General features: G+C 34.3%; 2 protein-coding genes across 2 annotated transcripts; one reads left to right on the top strand and one right to left on the bottom strand.

Moving 5' to 3' along the window:
- Positions 1-1,042: 1,042 nt before the first annotated feature.
- LOC124829076 (L-type lectin-domain containing receptor kinase VIII.1-like) lies at positions 1,043-3,857 on the top strand. The gene has a single exon (XM_088092623.1). The coding sequence runs from the start codon at positions 1,253-1,255 to the stop codon at positions 3,350-3,352; it is 2,100 nt and encodes a 699-aa protein (XP_087948749.1). The 5' UTR covers positions 1,043-1,252; the 3' UTR covers positions 3,353-3,857.
- Positions 3,858-4,209: 352 nt separating this feature from the next.
- LOC124829077 (glutamate decarboxylase 1-like) lies at positions 4,210-9,127 on the bottom strand. Its single transcript, XM_047302529.2, has 7 exons — positions 8,980-9,127; positions 8,674-8,878; positions 5,877-6,077; positions 5,555-5,769; positions 5,193-5,446; positions 5,018-5,070; positions 4,210-4,859 (listed from the first exon to the last, which is right to left on the bottom strand). The coding sequence occupies exons 1-7, from the start codon at positions 9,063-9,065 to the stop codon at positions 4,368-4,370; spliced, it is 1,506 nt and encodes a 501-aa protein (XP_047158485.1). The 5' UTR covers positions 9,066-9,127; the 3' UTR covers positions 4,210-4,367.
- Between the last annotated feature and the right edge of the window lie 15,309 nt (positions 9,128-24,436).

The following is a 24,436-nucleotide window of genomic DNA, read 5'->3' as shown; positions in this document are numbered from 1 at the left end:
TGACTCATAAAAACCATGCCTTGCACTTTCTCTTCTCTTTTTTTGGTAAAGTTTTTAACCCTTTTACTCTTTTTTAATAATTTTTTTCTTTAGTTCCTTTTTCCTATCTAAAAGACACCCTTTTCTCCTCTCCCTTATCCTATTATTCTCTTGTTAACCCTTTGGCTTCGCCTAAATATGCCACACTAAAATTATTTTTTTTCAACTAATCAAATTACCCTTTCGGCATGCAGGTCGTTTTGATTATAAAATGTGTTTGTATGATAACTTTTTTCGTATTTAAAGTTATTTATTTGCTAAAATAAATTCAAACCATTTAAATCAACTAACTCTATGGTTTTTCAATCAATTTTTTTCTAATGGTAGTTCAGATTTCGTTTCTTCCAAAATCGAATTCTGACTTACTTTTTAATCAATTTTCTTCTAATCCCAAATTCTGATTAAAAAAAAAGAATCATATTATTTATATAAATATTTGACGCAATATTTCATCTGCGTAAATTTTTAGTCTATATATGCTATTTGGGTAAAAGTATTCTGTCAGCATTTTTCTTTGTCTTTCGTCTTTCTCTTCTTTATGATATTGAGTAAAGAACATTTAAAATAATTGATGAAACGACAATTTGATTGTATGCACAACTTTTAGACAGCCAAACAATATAATGTTTTTATTGTAGAAAACATTTTGGGTCTTAATTTATCATCCTTTCACTTTTCCATCGAATGGAGAGTATAAAAAGTAGTATTTTATTTATAATAATAATAAATGAGAAGAAGGGTGGATTGAGCGGCGAGTGCACATGTCCGTGAGCGTGAGCGTGAGCGTGAGCGTGAGCGTGAGAGAGTGAGCGCAGCCACCACAAGAGAGAGAGCAAAGAATTTGTCTGCAGTTGAATTGAATTGAACGCATTCATACGCAAAGTCTCGTATCTTTCTTAAACATGAATTTAATCTCAATGATTAAACGTAATTAAGATGATTAAAAATGTAATGCGAATTATGTTGAATAGTTATTTGAAGATTATGGAGAAGAGTGTGTGTGAGAAAGATGAAAGAAATAACCGTTGAGAGAGAGTGGACAGGTGTCGACGTGGCGAAGAAGAGACTATCTTGGGATTCTCTGAACCCGTGAATTCTTCACTCTTTTTTCTCTTTCACTTTCACTCTCCTTACTTAGGGGAACAAACCAAACATACAACGTACAAAGGAACAAAACAGAATCAAATTCGCCAATTCAATCTCTGCTTCGCCAATGTCGCATCTTTCAACGCTCTTTATGTTTGCCTTCTTCAATTTCGTAGCTGCAGTCACCGAGTTCGACTTTGGAACTTTAACATTGGGAAGCCTCAAGCTTCTGGGGGACGCTCACTTTAACAACGGCACCGTAAGCCTCACGCGCGACCTCGCCGTTCCCACCTCCAGCGCCGGCAGAGCTCTTTACTCCCGTCCGGTTAGGTTCCGCCTTCCCGGTAACCGCTCTCCGGCCAGCTTCACCACCTTCTTTTCCTTCTCCGTCGCCAACCTCAACCCATCCTCCATCGGCGGCGGCCTCGCCTTCGTCCTCTCGCCGGACGATGAAACGATCGGCGATGCCGGTGGATTTCTTGGACTTAGCGCAGCCGCCGCCGCCGCGGATGGTGGCGGCGGCGGGTTTATTGCCGTGGAGTTTGATACGCTTATGGACGTAGAGTTTAAGGACATTAATGGGAACCACGTTGGGGTGGACTTAAACAGCGTTGTTTCGAGCGAGGTTGGTGATTTGGAGAGCGTTGGGATCGATCTGAAGAGCGGTGACCTAATTAACGCGTGGATTGAGTTCGATGGATCGAGCAAAGGATTAAGCGTGTGGGTTTCGTATTCCAATTTGAAACCGAAAGATCCCGTGTTGTCGACGAGCCTCGATGTGGATATGTATTTGAGTGATTTTATGTATGTGGGGTTCTCAGGTTCTACGCAGGGTAGCACAGAGATTCACAGAATAGAGTGGTGGAGTTTTGGCTCTTCTTTTGATGTTGCGGCAGGGGCGGCCCCACCGCCTCCGCCGGCGACGAGTCTGATGAACCCGACGGCGAATGTGGTGAAGTCGGCGCCTCCTTCTCCGGCTCCTTCTAACAGTGAAGAGAAAGATAGCAAAAGCAAATCGTCTTGCCACAATGGGTTGTGTAAGCAGAATTTAGGAGCGGTTGCTGGTGTTGTTAGTGCCGGGGCTTTTGTTTTGGCTATCTTTGCCGGTGCATTGATTTGGTTTTACTCTAAGAAGGTTAAGCGTGTTAACAAGTTTGATTCGCTTGGTCCGGAGATCATTAAAATGCCGAAGCAGTTTACCTACAAGGAGCTGAAGTCTGCTACCAAGTGTTTCAATGCTAATAGGATCATTGGTCATGGCGCGTTTGGGACTGTGTATAAGGGGGTTTTGCCTGAAAACGGGGACACTGTTGCGGTGAAGAGATGCAGCCATAGTAGTCAGGGGAAGAATGAATTTTTGTCTGAGTTGTCTATCATTGGGAGCCTGAGGCATCGGAATCTGGTTCGGCTTCAAGGGTGGTGCCATGAAAAAGGGGAGATTCTGCTGGTGTATGACTTGATGCCCAATGGGAGTTTGGACAAGGCTTTGTTCGAGGCTAGGACACCTCTTCCCTGGTCTCACCGGCGCAAGATTTTGTTGGGCGTGGCCTCTGCCTTGGCCTACTTGCATCAAGAGTGTGAGAATCAGGTGATTCACAGGGACATCAAGACTAGTAATATAATGTTGGATGAAGGGTTCAACGCCAGGTTGGGAGATTTTGGTTTGGCGAGGCAAACGGAGCATGATAAGTCGCCGGATGCCACCGTGGCTGCTGGGACAATGGGGTACCTGGCACCCGAGTATCTCCTTACAGGAAAGGCTACAGAGAAAACTGATGTGTTCAGCTATGGTGCAGTGGTTCTTGAGGTGGCAAGTGGGAGAAGACCGATAGAGAGGGATGGGAATGGAGGTGGTAAAGGTGGAATTAGCTGCAATTTGGTAGAATGGGTGTGGAGTTTGCACCGGGAAGGAAGGTTGCAATTGGCGGCTGATGCAAGGCTTGAAGGGGAGTTTGATGAGGCGGAGATGAGGAGGGTACTGTTGGTTGGGCTAGCTTGCTCTCACCCTGATCCATTGGCTAGACCTACTATGAGGGGTGTGGTTCAGATGCTGGTGGGGGAAGCTGAAGTGCCTATTGTTCCAAGAACCAAGCCTTCCACAGGTTTCAGTACTTCCCACTCTTACTTACTGATGAGCTTGCAAGATAGTGTATCTGACTGTGATGGTATAATCACCATCTCTACATCCACATCAGAGAACAGCTTCAATCTTGGAGATATAGTCTGATCTGATTCAAATCTTTGACTGGGACCAGGCCATTTTTAATTATTGACTGATATATAGTGTAAATAGAGAGAGATATGTATTCATTTGTTCTTGTATGTAAATGACAATAACATGGCAGAGTGCTGCTGGCATACACATTTTGGCAGAAATTAATTGGAGGGATTCATCTCATGCTGCGGACCAATGCAAGACGTTGGTATGAAATGTTAAGAGTGTAGGGAATGTGATGTAATGTAACTTTAGGTAGATTATTGTTCTACTTGTAATTTATGCCCAATTTGATTGTAAACAAGCTCTTTTTGGATAATCTGAATTAAGTGACCTCGGTATAATAAAGTTAGAAATTCTCGGGAACTTCCTCCTTTGCCCTATTCATGGCAATGCAGGTGTTTGTATCACATATAGAAATATACACTGTATATAGAGAAATAATGCCTCGGTTTTGTATATGGTTATCAGTCATTGAAACTGGGGTAATGGGTTTCTTTATTTATTGATGTTCACGTCTTCCCAACTTCCTAAATATATTTCTTGATTCTGTGGTGACGAGTTATATAGAGTTGAGAGTTGGAAAATGGTATTGTTTTTTGCATCTTATTTTAGGATTTTGTGACTAGGATATCCATTGCTAGTAGTACTGGATTCAAACGGTGTTTTAATATTCCAACAAATTCATATAACTAGTTTATATCTATTATTTTTGTTTTTTTTACAATTATAAGGGTTTAAAAATAGGTTGCCAGGCGTTGAAACGTTTGCATAAATGATCAATCATTTGTCCTTGTATGCACTGGAACACAATTACTTCAACCAACTTATCCTAAACAAAATTTTGGGAACACAAGAACATACTTGCATTGATAAAACAGAATAAATTATACCAGTTAAAATTTTATGAGCATTCATGAACAATAATTGTCATACCAGGATAATTAAGATTGTAGTAAAATTTGTGCCTACCAAAGGTTGTGGTCACGCAGAAATTGGTCTGCTAAAATTGACCCAAAACAGGGTTCTAACAAACACCATTCATCTTCTTCTTCTCCATCACAAACTTCTTCCAAGCTGAAGTGATTGCCCTCTGTGTCTCTAATTCACTCTTCTTGGCAACCAATACTTTTCCCTCGGTGACTTCACCATCTTCTCCAGTCGTTACGGTGCTGCTGATTACCCTAGCAGGAAGCAGCTCCAGCTCGTGCACCACTTTGGTGAGATCAGTGACAAGACGCTCCGCAAGGGTGCGAGAGAAGTCCTCCCTAACCACAACACGAAGTACTGTGACATTTTCTGCATCTGGAGGCATAGTGTATGCTGGCACTATCCATCCATAGCGCCTCAGCAGGTCAGAGATTTGGAACTCATTGAAGTGGCTGTGATCCTTCAAAGTGAAGGCCACCAATGGGACACCGATGTCTTTAGACACAATGTCGAACTTTTCAGTTTTCTCTAGACCTTCCTTAAGCACTGCCATGTTGTCTCTGCAGTTTTCCATCACCATTTTGTATCCCTGTAAACCCAATTAGTCAAGTTCAATTTAATATAGATGACTAATACAACATGTTATCAACTATTTGATACCCAGTGAGATAAAGAAATAATTGAGAAAAATATAAATGACTGATGAAATAGTAAGTATGCTTTGTGCTCGAGAATGTCTCATAATACCTCAAAACCCAATCGAATTAGTTGGTAGTACTGGGCAATAACTTGGCTAGAACCTGCATTGTAAATTTTATGCAAAAAAAAAAAATGTATTGATCAATGTGCATAACCAAGTTAGTGGTACAAAGGGAAAGCATAATTGTGGTCTTGTTTTAAACCAATTGAGTGTGTCAATTACCTTTGGAGAAGTTGAGGGTGAAGGTGGGTTGATCAGCTCCGAGATAATTAATGTGGAAAATGAGTTCCTCGGGAAGGTCTTCCTTGGTTCTCCAAATGACCCAACCAATTCCAGCATAGACTAGACCATATTTGTGTCCACTAACATTGATGCTCTTCACTAGTGGTAACCGAAAGTCCCACTCAAGCTCTGGATAAAGAAACGGTGCAATGAATCCACCACTGGCTGCATCCACATGAATTGGAGTGTCCCATCTACCCAACAATTAATTTCACATGTCAATTCCATCTTTAAAGTACCTTAAACTCGATTCACAAAATAGGGAATAGTTAAGAAGCGATGAATATTTATAGTACACCCACCCAGTTGTCTGATTCTTTTCTAGTAGGAGATCATTTAAGCGCTTGACATCTTCAAACTCTCCGTTCAAAGTGGAACCAAGGATAGCAGCAACACAAATGGTGTTCTCATCCACCATTTCCACTGCTTTGTCAGGGTCCATTACAAAGTATCCATCACTCAGCTTCACCTCTTTCAACTCCACTTCAAAGTACCTCGCAAATTTCTCCCAGCAAACCTTCACATGAGCAGAATGAATTAAGTTCAATAATGAGTAGATTCCAAAACAGTTCTCAACAATGATGAAATTTTATTGACTGAACATGCATGCGTGTTTTTGGGTACCTGAACATTGGCACCAGTAACAATATTGGGACTATCACAAGGCTTCCCTTCTTGTTTCCTTCTATTCTGCCATCTCCTTTTGAATGCCAATCCAGCCAACATTATGGCCTCTGATGAGCCAACCGTACCAACACCAACTGCAGGTTCTGACTCCTCGAGTGGTGCATTGAAAAGGTGAGCTATCATGTTAACGCAACGGTTCTGCATGCACACAAGTTTGAATGCTAACGTTAGATCGAAACATTATGCACGAATCAACTTTGCTTGAGTACCCTGAAATCAAGTTTGATTGATTACACTATACAATCTATTTTTTTTAAAAAAAAAAAATAGCAGGCTTATATTACACTATTTTTAAAAAAATGGGATATATTGACGTGTTGTAAACGTTGTCTCATATACACTTGCTTATTAAGAGAGGTGAGGAGGAGTGAAATTTAAGTTGGATGCATCAGAAGTTTTTCACATTATATTTTTTTATCCTTACTCTCCATTCCATCTTTTTATTATTGTTATCACATAATGAGATACATCAAGTATATATTAACCATTTTTGTAAAATCAGTCTTCCATGTCTCTACACTCCTTGGAAATGTAAAATCATTTTTGTCCTGTATTGTTTGGGAAATATTGTAACTTTCATCCATTTTTATTTTATAGAGGAAGTATATACGAACAACGATTATTAATATAAATAAATATTTATTTCATATGTTAAAGACTATATAAATTAGATGAAATAGTCTATCTAAAATGTTTTTCACCCATTGTGTGTTGATTGGACCAAAGGACTTTCTGTTGGGTCTCGCCTTTTTTCCATACGGACCCCCAAATCAAAGTTAAAAATAGAATTTTATTACGTTCATTTTACAATCTATTTATGTCAGTTTTAATTCTGGAAACACATATATGAAACATTTTATTCTATTAATAAAGAATTATTGAAAATCATAAATATTGATGGGTTTTAGTTTCATTTCTATTCAAATATAGTGTAAAAAAAATCACAGATAACATTGAAAACAACTTATATATAACCTTAAGTTATTTAAATATTACTATAAATAAATAAAATTACAAACATAATTATTCTAAATTAAAATTATATAATATAATTATTCATTTAAATATTTTTAGTGTGTGCGTGTGTTTATATATTTTAAAATGTGTATGTTACTATATTTTAAAATTATGAAATTTGTAATTTAGTTTATGCAAGCATTGTTTAAGAGTTATATTAATTCAAAATATACTTCTTATTGATTATCATTTAATATTTTATTTATTTTATAGAATTTAACTTTGGATATTAGATACATTTCTGTTATAAAGAAATTGTATATATCTACATCCAAATTTATACTCTTATTTTCTGACAAAACAAAAAATTATCATTCAGGGTATAACATATAAAGTCAAAAAATATAAAAAAAAAGTATTGAGTTCAACATCGATTAAACAAGTTTATCGAAATAATTAGTAATAAAAAAATTATTTATAATAATTAGAGAAATTGCATAGATAATAACTAAAACCTCACAAAGTATAAAAGAACATCTATCATTACATAGCCACATAAAATAAAATAGTAGTTTTTACATAAAAAATTAAAGAATAAATATTATTTATATACATTTTTCATCATGTTTATTTTTCTTAATTTAGATATTAAAAAATAAAATGTATTTAAATTTAATTGAATTATCAAACATATATAAAATGGATGTGATACAAGTTGACTACTGGATTACTTGTACATATACACATGTGTATTTTTTTATAATAAAATTATTATTTTTTATAATTACAAAAGTAAATTGTAAATATTTTTCACAACTTTATTGTAAATGATTATTTTAGTTTACAAAATATTAAATTTAATAAAATGAAAAAATAATCAAATTTAAATACGATTACTTAAAGAACAAAACTAATAAAATAATCATTTAAAAAATAAAAGTGAAAAACTAGATAAACACCAAAATAAAAAATCCCTCTATAGATTATACTCATAATGACTCGTCTTAAATTAGCAAGCATATACTTATCCTATCTATTGTGGATATTTTTGTGAGTGTCCATCATATTAATTTGAGTATATTTTTTCACCACAAAGAAAAGAAATGAGTTTTTCACACTGTGATTAAACAAAAAACAATAATAATAATAATTTTGTCGTTTATAAGGTCAAGTTTAAAAATTTAAGAATATAGAAAATAATTTACTTTTGATAGAATTTATATAAAAAAAATTGGTTACAATTACAATTTTTTTTCAAAAATATACTCAAACAATTGTAAAAAATATCTTTAAATTTTATTCAAGTATATTAAATTTTTTAAAAAAAAATTAAATATGTTTTTTATCCTTTAAATTTGGAAGTGAAATTATAATTCGTTTTGTTTTAAATTTTGAAATATTTTAATTTTTTAAAACTTTAAAAATAAATAAATATTGTTTTTTTAATCTAATAATAAAATATATTTTTATTATATTTTATATTTTAGTCATAAGAGTGTTGAAATTGACCATGGTTCTTTCTTATTAACCTGTGTTTTGTGTTTGAAAATAGAGCTTGAATTTCTTTTTCCTCAAGAAACTATATATAGAAAGGTGAGTCATAGGCAATAAGATGAGATGTATATGTCAGAGAAGGTGAAGAAGAGCTGATGGAGCTAAAGAGAAGGATTCGGAAAGGAAGGAGAAGGAGTGGTACGGGATAAATGATTAAAATAAAAAAGTAATTAAGATTAATAAACAAAGTAATTAATAGTAATTAACATTGCGTGGTACTTGCCTGGAGTTCAGTGGTGACAGGGTACTCATCCATGTCCACGTAGTTTTTGTTAATGGCAGCCATTATGAGTTTGTCACATTCAGGCTCCATCCACGTCGTCACAAACGACGCCAGGTTCAGCCTCGGATTTCCATCTAACATCAGCTCGTCGTTTATGATCTGGTACGCCGCTTCCTTCGGGATCGATTGCTCTCCCATCTTGAACCTACGCATCATCATCGTTCATTTTCATACACAACAATAATCCATCATCTTAACCATTCATTCATTCAATAGATCAAAAACGAGAGATCCAGATGTAGTTACCTGGGAAGAATTGTTCGCACATAGCGAGAGGCGAAGGTTGAATGGACAGAAACGTCCGTCTCCGATGCCGTTTTGGAGAGAACCATGGCGCTCGATAATCGCGAGAAAGAGAGAAAGAAGGAAAGAACTGCCTGTAGAAAGTGAAGAATTTGCTGTGGAAAAGGGCGAAGGTGGTGAGAGGAGTTAGGGTCTTAAATAGAGTGGAGATAGCCACGTGTCACGTAGCAAGCAAATAAAATAATTTTATTTTTATTTTTCGTGTAATAAAATAATAACCCCACACAAACAAACATGCATTACGCGTTCTCTCTTTCCCGTAACGAAACACTGTTTCCATTCTTCGTTTATTCACACAACACTCTTACACTAAGTTTTCTAAAATTAAACAATTAAATGTAATGAACGTAGATTTTTTTTATTTAAAAGATTAAAAACAAAATAATTATATAATAAAAATTCCGAGGTCAAAACATTATGCAAACAAAAGTAGGAAACGAAATGTTGCAGACTTTTAGTTTTCTTCTTCTTCGTCTACTTTATTTTATTTTATTTTTTTCTTTTAGGCATGCTGCAAAGTTAATTTGCAAGCTGGAAGCAGAGAGAGGAATATTGAAATAGCTTATAAATAAACTATATGGACGAAGGGAGCTTCATCTTCTTCTTTTAACTTTCATGAGAATGAATAAAAATATCAATGAAGAATTAATGAAAGTGTGAAGAGTGGCTGTATTCAAGGATTCATGACACACTACACTACCAAGGTAATTATTAACTTTTAGGAGTTGATGGAAGTTTTTATTTTTTTCATTTTTAAAAAATGTTAACTCGTATTTTTATATTAAATTATATACAACACGTAGTATATATTTTGTAAAAACAATAATATATTTGTCTAGTATTTACTTCTATATGATACGCTCCTACGTAGTGATATCGAATAAACTATCTTGCACTATATTTCTTTAACCTTCTATCCATTCCTTTCCTTTTATTTATTTGATATTTTATCATAAACTTTATATCTTTTCACAATGTGTATTATGTTAAACATTTGTCAACATAAGTTATTTTATTTTGTAATTAATTATGATAAAATGAAATTCATATTTATATTGCGAGTTTATCTGTCTATTTTTGTTTGTCTTGCATTTGGTTAATAAAAATACGTTTAATACATCATTTGGTTCCTAGTTTGGAGCGTTGTGTTTAAATTCGTCTTATCTTTTAAAAAAATTTACTATTGTCCCATAGTTAGTTAAAAACGGTTCAAGTTAATCCTTTTGGCTTACGGCGTTAAAAACATAACGAAGCAATGTGGCAACAGTGACGTGTCCAATTTTTTATGACGCGACAACTGTGACCTAATTGACGTGGCCAGAAACCCTTGTGCCACCACTGTAAAACCCTAGTCGTCGCTGCTACCATAGAACAAAATGCGCCACCACCAAACCCTCAGGCCACCATATCGTCGTCACCACCATTAACACAAACCTACGATTCGAAGCAAAGAAATTGTGACCTGTGCAATGTTTATGCGAGAGAGCCTTCATGATTTTGCTCCTTGACTCGTGGCAGCCCATGGTGGCGCAACGCGTTTGATCAGCGATGAATGTTGGAAGTCCCACATCGACTAGACATAAGGTCAATTCATAGTTTATAAGTGGGTGCAACCTCACCCTACAAGCCAGTTTTGTGGGGTTGAGTTAGGTTTAAAATCAACTTCTAACAATGAACGAAGAAGAAGCTCTCTTTTGCTCTTTGCAAAGAAGACAAAGATGGAGGACGCATGAGGTGTTGCGATTGCGATTTAGTTATATTTAACGAGAAATCATATTACATAACAATAAAAAAAATTAAAGATATAAATGTAAATACCATGTGTGCCAGCTTGCACTTTAGGTAACTTGAAGTACGAGTTATGTAGAACAAGTTTATACCGAGTTAAAAAATTTAAATTTCCAGTTTATACCATACTTTAGCTAACTTGCATATGTTCCGGTTCGCATATTAATTTTAGATATTTATTAATACAAAATTAGTTATTATTTATTTGAATCCAAATGTCTATACTTGCAATAATTATTTAAATGATTAATCATCAGTTAAAAATTATATTATCGCATAAAGAATCGTACTTTTCTTACCGTTCTTTCATTAAAAGAAGAAACACAAAACACAAATAAGGTATGGACAGCTTAAAACAAGAACATTCTTCCTGGATGATGCAGTAAAGAAGGAAAATATTAATTTCGAACGGAATTTAAAACTTTACAAATATAAAAAATATATATTATTATATATTAATGGTAGTGAAGTTTTCATTATTTATTTAGATATTTGGGCCTTGATTTATTATTGAATGAATTGAAAGACAATTCTGGTCATGAATTTTTTAAGCGTGTTTCACCTGCACCTCTAAGGATTTCAGTCAACACTATCAAGTTTTAGATTTGTCCTTATGATTAATGAAGTTTTCACTAGTGCAGCGAGGGGCTTTTACCGCGGTTCATTTTCACTATACGTCGCGGTTCTTGAACCGCGGCATATTCAGCCGCGGTAGTAAGTCAGACACTTTAGGCCGCGGTTCTAACCGCGGTATATAGGTTGCGGAATATGCCGCAGTTGTCGAGGGAACCGCGGCCTAAAGCCATTTTAAAAAAAAAAAAAAAAAGACACTATATGCCGCGGTTCAACCGCGGCAAAATAGTGTAGAATATGCCGCGGTTAGTGTCAAAACCGCGGCCATATGTCTCGTTTTTTAAAAAAAACGAATCACTATATGCCGCGGTTGTGGTTAGAACCGCGGCATATTCTCCTGCAGTTTTTTAAAATTGCAGGTCTGTTTTTGTGATATCCACTACCACAAAAACAGACTTGCATATAAAAACATGTACAGAAATTCAATTTCAACATAACAAACACATGTTCAAATGTATTTCAACATCAAATAAAGTACAAAGTCTAAGAAAATTCTATCTAATCAAATGCATTGTTTAAATCTAAATCTAAGAGCTATTGTATAATCTAACTATATACTTTGCAGCAGCGTTCCTAATGAATAATAGTGACTTCTCAGGAACTGGTGTAGTAGTCTTGAATCTCTGCAAAAGACAATTCATTTTAATTAGTGTATATGAATTCAACATTTGTTAAAAAATCAAAATTTGTTAAAGTTAAATATTACCGTTTCCCAGCGACTTGTGATGTGAGAACGAATAATATGGGTCATCCAATACATTACATAGTATCCACACTCATATGACCCATTTTGTCTGTTACACTACAATATATCATCACAGTTGATAATAGCTAGTGAATAACATTTGTTATAAAACAATTATAACAAAGTATGACTTTAGCATATGTCAAACCTTGAGAGAAATCCAAGCAATCTTTCTACTATTAACAATTGATCTCCCGTCCATCATCATACTTGCTGGAATAGAACTGTATATAAAAAGAGGTTTTAGCATTCAGTTATATAACAAAGAAAGTCCAAACATTGAGGTTCTTACCAATCAATTGCTTGTTTGAGTTGTGTGGGAGGAGGCCTGTGCAATGAGCAGAACCACAAAACATAGTTGTCTTGCATAGACATAACAAGAAGTTGCCAATGGCGCCTGAAATTCATAATAACGTAACTATTAAATATTAAAATCACATATGGAACATTATTATGTTAACAAAGTTCACTTACCCGGATATATAAGGCAAAAAGTATATTTTCTTGCCCCTTCGAAAACTGCTTATCAGACTCATGTTGATATGCTCAAAATCATTTGATTGATGAATTGATTGGGGATCAATGAATCCATAATCATCAGAACGCCCCAACTTATTAGTGACCCCAGACATATACCTGAAATCAAAAATTAACTTTGATATAAGGATACTTGATATATAAATCAATTTTATATATAAATAATTGGTCATAGACTTACATCGTCCATAGTTGAATAATTGAAATATTCAACTCTTGTGTTCCCGACGCAAGCTCACGGACATCTTGGCTATTAAGGTATATTGGGACCTCAGAGCCATGCCCAAATACATTAGCATCATACTGAACCTCCAAAGGCTTATCATCAAGGATGTCAGCAAGTAGATGCAATGAAGAAAGAGGGTCATCCTCAGATAGAGGAATCTTCTGTTGCGCCTGCGTCTGTTGTTACATGAAAAGATAAGATAAGTTTTGACATCAAAAACCTTTAAAATTGAGAAGTGTAAAGAAGAATTTCATACCGAGGGGTCAGAAACTGGTTTAACCAAAAATTTAGGCCAAGTGATAAACGACTTATATGATTGTTCCACAGTGAAAATCTCTTCCGTGACAATCGTGAGACTTCATGCCAACAAGCTTTAAGTCCTGCATTGACACTAAACTCTTCATATTTGAAGAGTATCCTTGTGGTACTTTGATACTCTTTAAACATACACAAAAACTTATCTTCTCTTGTCTAGACATTGTGTAACATGCAGGGGGCAAATAAGTACGTTTACCAATCTCCTTGGGTGCCAACTCTTCTCGGATATTCATGTCAACCAAATCCAAACGAGCATTCACTCCATCTTTTGTCTTTCCCTGAATGTTGAGTAATGTACCAATCAAGCTATCACACACATTCTTTTCTACATGCATCACATCTATGCAATGTCGAACATCTAACTTTGACCAATATGGAAGATCAAAGAATATTGATTTCTTCTTCCAAGGGGTCGTTACAGATGACTTCTTCGATGTTTTCCCAAATACATGATGTATTTTATTAACTTTTTCAAGAACTTCAAGGCCAGTAAGTGGATTTGGTGCTTCGTCCCTCTCTTGATCTCCATTGAATGCTTTTTTTAACCTTCGATATGGATGATTACGTTTTAGAAATCTCCGATGACGCAGATACACCGTCTTTCTTCCATGTTTCAATTGATGAGCTGCAGTGTTTTCTTCACATATAGGACACGCTTTATGACCCTTGACACTGTATCCTGACAAATTACCATAAGCAGGAAAGTCATTAATGGTGCAAAATAACATTGCACGCATCATAAAAGTCTCTGAAGCGAATGCATCAAATATTTCAACCCCATCAACCCACAAAACCTTCAAGTCTTCAACTAGTGGGCTTAGATAAACATCTATGTCATTTCCAGGCTGCTTTGGACCAGATATCATCATAGACAACATCATGTACTTCCTCTTCATGCACAATGCAGGAGATAAGTTGTAAATTATCAATATAACTGGCCAACAACTGTGATTGGTACTTAGATTACCAAATGGGTTCATTCCATCAGTGGCTAAACCAAGCCTAAGATTTCTACACTCTTTACCAAATTCGGGGAATTGTCGATCAATATTTTTCCATTGCTTTGAATCAGCTGGATGACGAAGCAGCCCGTCAATTTTTCTCTCATCTGCATGCCATCTAAGATTTTTAGCATCTTTGGGATTCGCAAACAAACGCTTAAGTCTGGGAACTATTGGAAGGTACCAAACTACTTTCAAAGCAGATCCATTTTTTTCTATCTGACCATTATCTTCACTATTGTTTTTTGACTTGTATCGTGATAAGCCACATTTTGGACACTTTGTCAAAAATTCAAACTCTTTCCTATACAAAATGCAGTCATTGGGACAAGCATGTATCCTTTTATACTCCATACCCATTGGACAAAGAATTTTCTTCGCATCATAATTACGAGTGGGCAGTGTATTTCCATCTGGCAACATTTCATTCAACAACGTCAACAGTTCTGTAAAACTCTTATCAGTCCATCCATTGCTCGCCTTCAAATTCATGAGCCTTAACACCGCTGATAAACGTGTGAACTTAGTTGAACCGACATACAAAGGTGTTTCCGCATCAGTCGACATCGTCTCATACACATGAGCTTTGGCAAAATTTTCTGCTCCAACATCGCGGATCATGTCCTCCAATTTGTCTTCATCCGGTCGATCTTCTTCCATGGTGGAATCAGTAACATTTACACTTTGAGAGTCAGTGGGAAAATCCATTTCTTCGCCGTGCCAGATCCATGTTGTATAGCATCTTAGAAAACCATCACATATAAGATGTTCTCTAATTTGAGTTGCGTTCAACTTTCTCCCATTCAAACAGTTCACACAACGACATCTAAACTTCACTTCATCATCACTTCTCCCCTCATTACGTTGCGCAAATTGTATAAATTCCTCTACACCTCTCTCGTACTCAGCACTAATACGTGGTAAATTAATCCAATTTCGATCCATATTCCTAAATATTACATAAAAAGATAAGCTACTAAAAATCAAACTTGCAATTTCATACATATCATTGAAACTTAGTGAATAATATTTTAAGGTTTATAAATAATACAAGAACTACAACACACATTACCAAAACTATAGCAAAAATCATACCATACATTACCAAAACTATAGCAATTTCATGCATTACCAAAATTAAAGCAAAAATTATACCATACATTACCAAAACTATAGCATTATAGCAACTTCATACATTACCAAAACTATAGCATTATGCAAAAACTAATGAAGAAATCATGTTAAGAATGCAAAAGGACATAAATACCTGGAAGAGGAACGGCGAAGAAGATGCAACGAAATCGCAGCGAAGAGGGTGAAAAACGCAACGAAATCCAAGGTATGATCGGCTAAAACTGGTTTTTATCGTCAAAAATGAATAATGACCGAACAATTTTGAGTTTAAACGGTGAAAAACGCAATATCTGAGATGATTGGTGGTTCGGAGAAGAAGAAAACGCGAGAAAACAGTGAGGCACGCGAAGAAGACGACATTGTTCCAAGTTTTAATTTTTAACTCTGAACGGGGGAATCTACCGCGGTTCACTACTTAACCGCGGTATAATAGGGGTATATGCCGCGGTTTCACTCCCAACCGCGGCATATACTGCTTAAAAAAATAATACTAAATGGCATTTTTGAAATTATTTTCAAACTATATGCCGCGGTTCAGCGGGCAACCGCGGTATATACCTCGAAATATTTCAAATATATATTAAATTAATTTCAGATAGGAGAATATGCCGCGGTTCTACGAGCAACCGCGGCATATACCCCTGTAACGTGCTGAACACAACTGTCTCCCCAACTGCCTTTTGGGGAATTTCAGTAAATGAGAAGGGTATATGCCGCGGTTCTCTGGACAACCGCGGCATATACCCCCTGTAACTTCTGAAATTCTCTGACTGGCAGAGAAGTTGAGAAGTTACAGGGTGTATATGCCGCGGTTGTCCAGAGAACCGCGGCATATACCCTTGTAACTTTTCAAATTCTCTGACCCAGTCAGCACCTGCAGTAAATTGGCAGGGGTATATGCCGCGGTTGTCCAGAGAACCGCGACATATCCTCTGTTATTTAATTTTTTATTCATACGTGGCGTCAAAGGCAATGGTTTACTGGAGTATATGCCGCGGTTTGGAGCAGAACCGCAGCATATATGTTCGATTTATTTACAAAACTGCCACCGCGCACCATTATGCTGCGGTTTTCGTTGAACCGTGGCATAATGTGCGCTGTAGAAACCCAATTTTTTACTAGTGTTTGTGAAAACTAAATAAAGTGATTGATATTAGTAAGTTTATTTAAAATTGATATGAAATATTTAAAATATTTTTTAGACAATCTTAATTATTATTATTTTGGTGTTTTTTAAGTATATTAAATTATTAATAAATATTTAATTTATTGTATTAGTTTATGATTTTATAATTTAATTATAAATAATTAATTTATTTTATTAGTTTTTGATTTTTTTATAAAATAAATTGTATGACGTCTTTTAATTTATTAAATAAATTGATATGAAAAATTTAAATAATATTTTAGTAATTTTAAATTTATCAAAAAGTTATAAAAAATTAAAGGTTTAATCCTTTTCGACATCGCTATTTATGTACGAATGTCTCAATTGGGTCCTCGTTTTTTAAAGTGTATCAAAATGGTCCTTAATTTTGAAAATTGATATCAATTGAGTCCTTTCCGTTAAGTTGGCTGGACGGCGTTAAAAAAATTGATGAGTGGATGCTGAGATGACGAACGAACGCTCGTCCACCAGCGAACGAACGCTTGTCCACCAGCGAACGAACGCTCGTCCACCAGAGAACGAACGCTCGTCGACCTCTTACTACTGGACGACCGTTCGTTCCACACTGGACGACCGTTCGTTCGGTGGTCGACGAGCGTTCGTTCGCTGATGGACGAGCGTTCGTTCGCTGGTGGACGAGCGTTCGTTCGTCATCTCAGCATCCACTCATCAATTTTTTTAACGCCGTCCAGCCAACTTAACGGAAATGACTCAATTGATATCAATTTTCAAAATTAAGGACCATTTTGATACACTTTAGAAAACGAGGACCCATCTGAGACATTCGTACATAAATAGGGATGTCGAAAAGGATTAAACCAAAATTAAATCATAAAACAAAATTTATAAACTAAGCATCGGATCCATCCCATGCTTCTCCTCTAGATATAAATATCCGACATGTGTTTAGTTTTTTTAAAAAAAAATTATAAAATAAATATTATGATATTTTTTAATTTATTATAAAATAAATTTAAACAATATGTCAGAATCATTAAAAACACACTAAAAACCCCATTTGAGTAGAAGACAAATGTCGAGCAAGGGGAGCTGGAAATCAGAAAGTGAAAGACAGGTGGAAGCAGTCGAGTGGCTGTTTGGTTTTGGAGGGTAGAAGTAAAACTTAGTTTTCAAAATTCACGCCACTCTCTGCATGCAACCATCTTCTACAATCTTCTGAAACTCCATTTCTCTCCTCCTTCTCTCTAAAAAGCTTTTACTTCTCTCTACAAAATCTCACTCTTTTCTTTTTCCGATCATCAAACAGACTACACCTGAGCATTTTCGGTGTCGAGGACGTTCGTTTGAACCGATCAGTGTCGGGTTCTAAGTTGGTAAGTTCTCTCTTCATTCAGCCGGTTGGTTTCCTGGTACATGCAAACCTAGTTTATGGGTTGCATGAGTCAATCATCTTGTTTTGAGAGTTTCTGGATTTCTGTTTGGTTTAGTTTCTTAAGGCGTGACTGCAGAACGCTAAGGTCTCTGGTAAAGGTGAAACCGTATTCTGAACTGTGAACGTTCGGTCACGCTTAGAGGTAAGGGAAGCTTATATAGTTTGATTAAGATTCTTGTTTTGAATGGATGTACGTTCGTTGATTTCTGAATGAATATGAAGTATGATTGTTGATATGTTTTGACTGTATGAAGTCTGAATATTTACTATGATATGGATGTATGAATGTATGAAGATAGATGTTGAGAAATGTATTGATAAGAGTATGAATTCTAAGTCTGGAGTTTTATGTGAAAATTGATGTTCGTCACTGAAGGTCTTTGACCGTTGGGTTTTCTTGTGGACTCGGTTGAAACGGGATTCTTTCATTTGGAACGAAATCTAGTTGAGGACGAATGTCTTCATTTTGTAATATTTGTACATGAGCGTTCGACCAAGGGTAGTCGTTCCTTGGTATTTGGTTATAAACTCAAGTATATCTATATGTATTTTTATATTTAGTTCGTTCTTGAACACTATTTAAATGGTATCTTATTATATTTATCAAGTCTTTCTTCTATAAGTTTAGTAGTGCTCGATCTTACACCAAACGCTCGTACTAATTAAGTGCTCGGTCTTACACCAGGCGCTCGTTATCGTTTCCGTAATCTATCTTTATAATAAGAGCATTCGTCCAAACTCAATAAAGTTCGCTCTCTACAGTGCTCGGTCTTCGACTGACATTCGTTTTCCTTGAGGTTTAGCTCATTAAGAAGCTAAGTATTTATTGGTGATCGGTTTCTTTATATGATTCCGTCAAGTACTATTATTTGATGTCCTACAGTATCTGTCTCAATTAGTTTCGGCCTAGAGTCTTAGTACTCGGCCTAGGCTTTACGGTGTTCGGTTTGAACTCTCAAGAGTCAGTTCATTAATTGGCTCACTTGGTAAACAACATTCGATTCTATTAGTCTCTCAGAAGTATTATTGTATTCGGTACTTTTCACAACTAGTGAGTAACTCTCTCAATTTGATTATGTTTTGAGTTGGAGACATCTCGGTCTCACTCCAAGTGTTCAGTCTTGTTCTAGATTAAAAACTAACGTGTAGTATTTGGTATCCTAAGGAATCTTTAATTCAAATTGGTTCAGTTGAGGTTTTAATAATGAAAGATGATAGAATACGATATGGATGAAATGACTTTGGTTATGGAAGAGTGTTCCGGGGGGAATATCTCATGATTTGATATTGGAATGGTAAAGTATGAATGTGGGCACGCTAAGCTGGGTGTTCATCCTGATATTCCGTGATTACTCGTTTCTCACGTAGAGAAGGGTAAGTCATGTGTGGGAATGGCAGGAGGTCCTCGTCCTTATGGTTAATTTGGACAGAACGGACTAACCTCGGGTGGCAGCTGTTGAGGGTATCCTAGTTACTACATCACCCGGGTGCACGAACGTCGTAGCTACACAGAATTCATACAGTCCGGACAGTCAGAGTCTAGTATTAGGCTTTGCATGAAAGAGTTAATGAGTTATCTTGTTTAAATTTATTGAGTGAAATATATGTTGATAATTGAATTAAATTACATAAGCTAACCCTATTTCTTGTCTTGTCCGTTTTGTACGTTCGGTGGTTGTCCTTCTGTTGCAATGATCATCCGTGTGGTTGTGAGCAGAAGGAGAAGCTTTGCTGGAAGAGGCGCTCGAAGAAGAAAGTTTGGTCGAGGTAGAAGTTAAGACCGAACAGTAGAGTCGTTCGGTCAGTAGTTAGTTTCTTTGTGATAATCGTTCGGTCATCTGTTGTTTTCTTCTTTTGTATGACCGTTTCGGTACGTCTTCTGTAAACCGTTTGGTCTAGATTGCATATTTGTATAGTTTTAATTTTCTCGTTATCTTGTAAGGTCGTTCGGCCATAAGCGTATGTCTCATCTTTTGTAAGACTGATCTGGAATATTATTAATATGTGATTATTCTCTTATATAGTTTTTACACTGTATTTTTGAGATGTTACACACTATTTTAAATAGTTTTAATTTTATTAAGAAAAGTATAAAAAAATTAAATTATAAAACAAAATATCTACCAACTAAGTATCGGATTTTGATATCCGATCCTTCTCTTTTCTCGTATAGATATCTATATATGTTTTTCACAGTTTTTTTTTAATTTTAATTATATTATTCATAAATATTTATTAAATTATTTTAAAATATTTTATTATATTATTTCTAAATTTTATTTAGATAATTTGTATGAATTTATTTAATTTGTTAAAAATAAATTTATTTAAAATTGATATAAAAATGTAAAATATTTTTTAGTTAGTCTTAAGTATTATTATTTTGATGTTTTTTTAAGTATATTTGATTGTTTATAAATGTTTAATTTATTGTATATGTTTATGATTTTATAATTTAATTATAAATTATTAATTTATTCTATTAGTTTTAAAGTTTTTTTAAATGTTTTTATAAAATAAAATGTATGACGTTTTTTAATTTATTAAAATAAATTGGTATTTGAAATTGATATCAAAAATTTAAATAATATTTTAGATAGTTTTAAGTTTATTAAAAAGCTATAAAAAGTTAAACTATAAAACAAGAAAAAGCTGATTTATGAATTTATCTGGAAAAAAATTGGAGAAAGTGAGAAAAGATAGAAAGTGAAAAAAAAAAAAGCAAAAAGAGACTTCCAAACTTGTGAAATCCAAAACAGAAAGAGAAATGCAAAAAATATTTTCGAAAAAAAAGGAGGAAACTGGGTCAAAGAATATGGTCAAACCAGATTCTTTTCGTTTTACTAAAAATTAATGACATCAGACATTATAGATATTTAAGAAAATTTTAGAGGTACCCTTCCTTGGAGGTATAGAGTGAAACACTCATTTTTTTTTATTTTCCTATGTAGTATTGATAGGAATTAGGCCTAATCATTTAATGGGTGTTGCTCCCTCCACCACCACGTATTTCTCTCTCCACTTCCTATTTACTATTTTGCTCATAAGTAAAATTTTATTTTTAGGATTATTTTTTAATTTTACCCATTCATAACCTATTCCACTAATAACCCGTATATGAGTAAAATATTTTTCTTTCATTTTAACATTATATTTCTTTCTCTCTTTCTTTTACAAGTTGCAAAGGTTGGTGATGGTGAAAAGAATTATTAAGCAGTCTCTCTCTCGTGGTGTGCAGTGTCGCTCTCGTAGTGTAGTGTGTAGTGTGTGGAGTGGTACAGTGTGTGTTGCTTCCTCAAGGTGCGTATTCAAATAAACCTTCAAATAAAACCCTAAAATAAAAAACGTAACCTTTAAAACATCCTTCAACGGATGTCAAAATCCTTCAACGGATGTCAAAATCCTTCAACGGATGTCAACATCCGTTTAAGGTAAAACGGATGTCAACATCCGTTTAAGGTAAAACGGATGTCGACATCCGTTTTTCCTTAAACGGATGTTGACATCCGTTGAAGGATGTCAGCTCCGTTTAAAAGTTAGGTTTTTTATTTTAGGATTTCTTTTATTAGTTTATTCTTTATTTTGGAAATATTTTAATAATTTAATTTAAATGTTTTGATTTATTATTTTTGAATATATTTTTAATGTATTTTAATAATGTACAAAAAATGAAGAAGAAAGAAACGGAAGAGGAGAAGTGAAACGAAGAAGACATATTGGGTTGCAAAGTAAAACGAAAGACAAATTATTAAACGAAAATGAGAGATGGAAAGATTGGATGCAGGAGTAAAGTAGGAGAACTAGATTTGAAATAAATTAAAATAGTAAAAGTAAAAAATTTTAATCTAAAGATATAATTGGAATTAAAATAAATTGGGGAGGTGAAGGGAGAAAGGTGTGGTGATGGAGAGAGCAACACCCTCATTTAATAGGTTACAGCTTGCTCACACCCACAAGATAGCTGCAAGACTATCACAAAACAGACATTGCTTCCTGCACCCCCTTAATTAATAAATCCACCCACATATTCCGAATTTTTTTTCTTTCAAATGCATTTCGAAAATTTTATTCTGAAGATTTTAAAAAATTTCCAAAACATATAATTCAAAAGTCATTTTTATGAAAAGTAAAATAGACATTTTAAAAGTGTGGGATATACAGAAATTGTAGGGACGTAGAAAATAAAATCCGACAAATATTAATTATCGCAATTTGTATTTTCCTAAACGCTGTAGCCGAAATTCATAGAAAATACAACGTTCTTACAATTTTTCCAGTTTACCATTGTAGCTTTAATTAGTATAGCAGCCAGTTCTTCCAATCGAGTCCTGTATGTTGTCGTCAGAATATCGCAAAAAATTGTAAAATTCTTAATATTAGTAAAAACAATAATTTGTGACCATATTTTTAATCTTATTTTAGAGTTAAAATTTTAAAACATAAGTGAAAACATTATTTAACCATTTTATAATTATTATATAAGACTCTTTATGTTCAAATCTAAAATTGTTAGTTGCCAACAACATTGAAGAAAATGATTAAGAGTGCCAACTTCCATTACTCAAACCTTAATGGATAACCTACATTTTAACTAAAATCATATCTATCGCAACCGGGGACACGACGAGACGGCGAGCCGAAAACAAACGGGTTTAGGAAAAAAATTTGGGAGTCGTTGCCATAATTTATTATAAAAAAACTATGAAAAACCATAAAATAAGACATGGTCTGCAAAAACTAGATTTTAGGTTCGGGAATCGGTTACAAGTAAGGAATGTATTAGGACCCTACTAAGCCTGCCCAAAAGCAGTACCTTTAATTAAATGTATAAAGTTGACGTAGTTTTTCAAAATATTTAATTTTTCCTAAAAAAAAATATAAAGAAACTAACAAGAAACCAAAAAAATATTTTTTTGTTTTATGAACCCGACATGGCTTGCTCCAACGCATATCCATTTATGATGGGCAATCAGGATCACTTAGTTCTTTATCTAGAAAAATGTTTGTGAGTTGGTTTGAAAATTATTATGGATTATTTTGAATTTTTGAAGAGTGAACTCGATTAGGATTGATATCGTTTTTTTTTTAAAGAAATTCTTTTATTTTGAAAATTGTGGGAAAAAAAGGAATGAAATCGACCATAGGGCGACGTATAGAATTTATTTTATGATTTATTTTTTTACGTGATAAGAAATATTTTTTTTTTATTTTGAAGTTGTTTGTTTATTATTTATTTTTAAATAAAATATATAAATATCACGTGATGCGGGAGATATAACCAATACCAAAAGAAACGAGAGAAGATATTCTTTTTTATGAAAAACATTATTGTGCGTAGTAAAAAAATAATACCTTTAGAAAGACCTTCAACGAAAAGAGAAAAAGAAGGGTACAGAGATGACATACATTTTCAGCTTTCAATACTCCCCTAGTTCTTCCTTCATAGTTTCTGTTTCTCTATACTCTCTTGTACTCTTTCTATCTCTATTATTTCAGAGTATCTCTCTCCATCTTTTTTTTTATGACAGTGTGCGTATTTATATACACACGTTGTAATATTATGGTAATCTTGGCCTTAATTGTGAATTAATTGACAATGAACAAAATAAGGAAAGAAAATGTCTTTGGTTTCAAGAAAAAGAAATCAAATAATATTCAAGACATTGATTATAATTGTCAGAAAATTTGTCCATTTTTAAAATCATATTTTCCTCTTTAAACTGACGCACCAAATTATATTAATATACTATTATAATTATTGCTTATAATTACTGGCATAATATTGATTCAAATTATTACCATATTAAATTAAAATTTTAAAATATTTTGTCCGGTATTATAGTTATTATTTTATCCTTTTTACCCATCATTAATTATTATTCTTTTATTTTTTATTTATTTACTTACTCAGACGAAATTGGGTGTTGACAATATCCAACATCTATTCTAGAGCTTGCCAAAGCCTTCTCCAAAGTCATCACCAATTCCGAAAACTAATAAGATTCACAAATCATGTATACATTAATCTATTTTTTTAGTTTGAAATATAAAACAATTATGAGAAAGAGAATAATAAATATGAGGCTGGCGAGGAGAAAGTAAAAATGCAGCTAAATAGGCCATGGAGTTTGGTTGAGGATGGAGCAGAAGACAAGGCCATGATCACCATCACCTACAAAAACTCAAATTCACTTTCATTTTGTATTCAACAATGTCTTAACGTGTTTTATAATTCATTTTAGCTTTTAATTCAATTGAAATTTGAGATAAATTTTAGACTTAAATGCTTACTTCGTTCCCATGTTAAGAGGTGAATTTCTGTTTAGTACCCGGTTTTAAAAATGAAGACATTGGGTCCCTATGTTAAGAAAAGTATATGAATAAAGTCCACAAAGAAAGAACAAGTTCAACAAATCATCAAAGAAAAAACTGAACAAGAGAGAGAAAAAGCTGGACA

This window comes from Vigna umbellata, chromosome 1 (genome assembly GCF_029865625.1).
Source record: "Vigna umbellata cultivar VRB3 chromosome 1, Vumbellata_1.0, whole genome shotgun sequence".
NCBI lineage: Eukaryota > Viridiplantae > Streptophyta > Magnoliopsida > Fabales > Fabaceae > Vigna > Vigna umbellata.
This window is presented reverse-complemented; position numbering and strand designations above follow the sequence as displayed.

What these genes read in the sequence shown, in the direction of transcription:
- LOC124829076 (XM_088092623.1), top strand. Translation starts at nt 1,253, where the DNA reads ATGTCGCATCTTTCAACGCTCTTTATGTTTGCCTTCTTCAATTTCGTA.
- LOC124829077 (XM_047302529.2), bottom strand. Translation starts at nt 9,065, where the DNA reads ATGGTTCTCTCCAAAACGGCATCGGAGACGGACGTTTCTGTCCATTCA. An exon ending in CTGTCACCACTGAACTCCAG is followed by an intron (nt 6,078 to 8,673) that starts GCAAGTACCACG and finishes GTGTGCATGCAG; the next exon opens with AACCGTTGCGTTAACATGAT. An exon ending in TTACTGGTGCCAATGTTCAG is followed by an intron (nt 5,770 to 5,876) that starts GTACCCAAAAAC and finishes GCTCATGTGAAG; the next exon opens with GTTTGCTGGGAGAAATTTGC.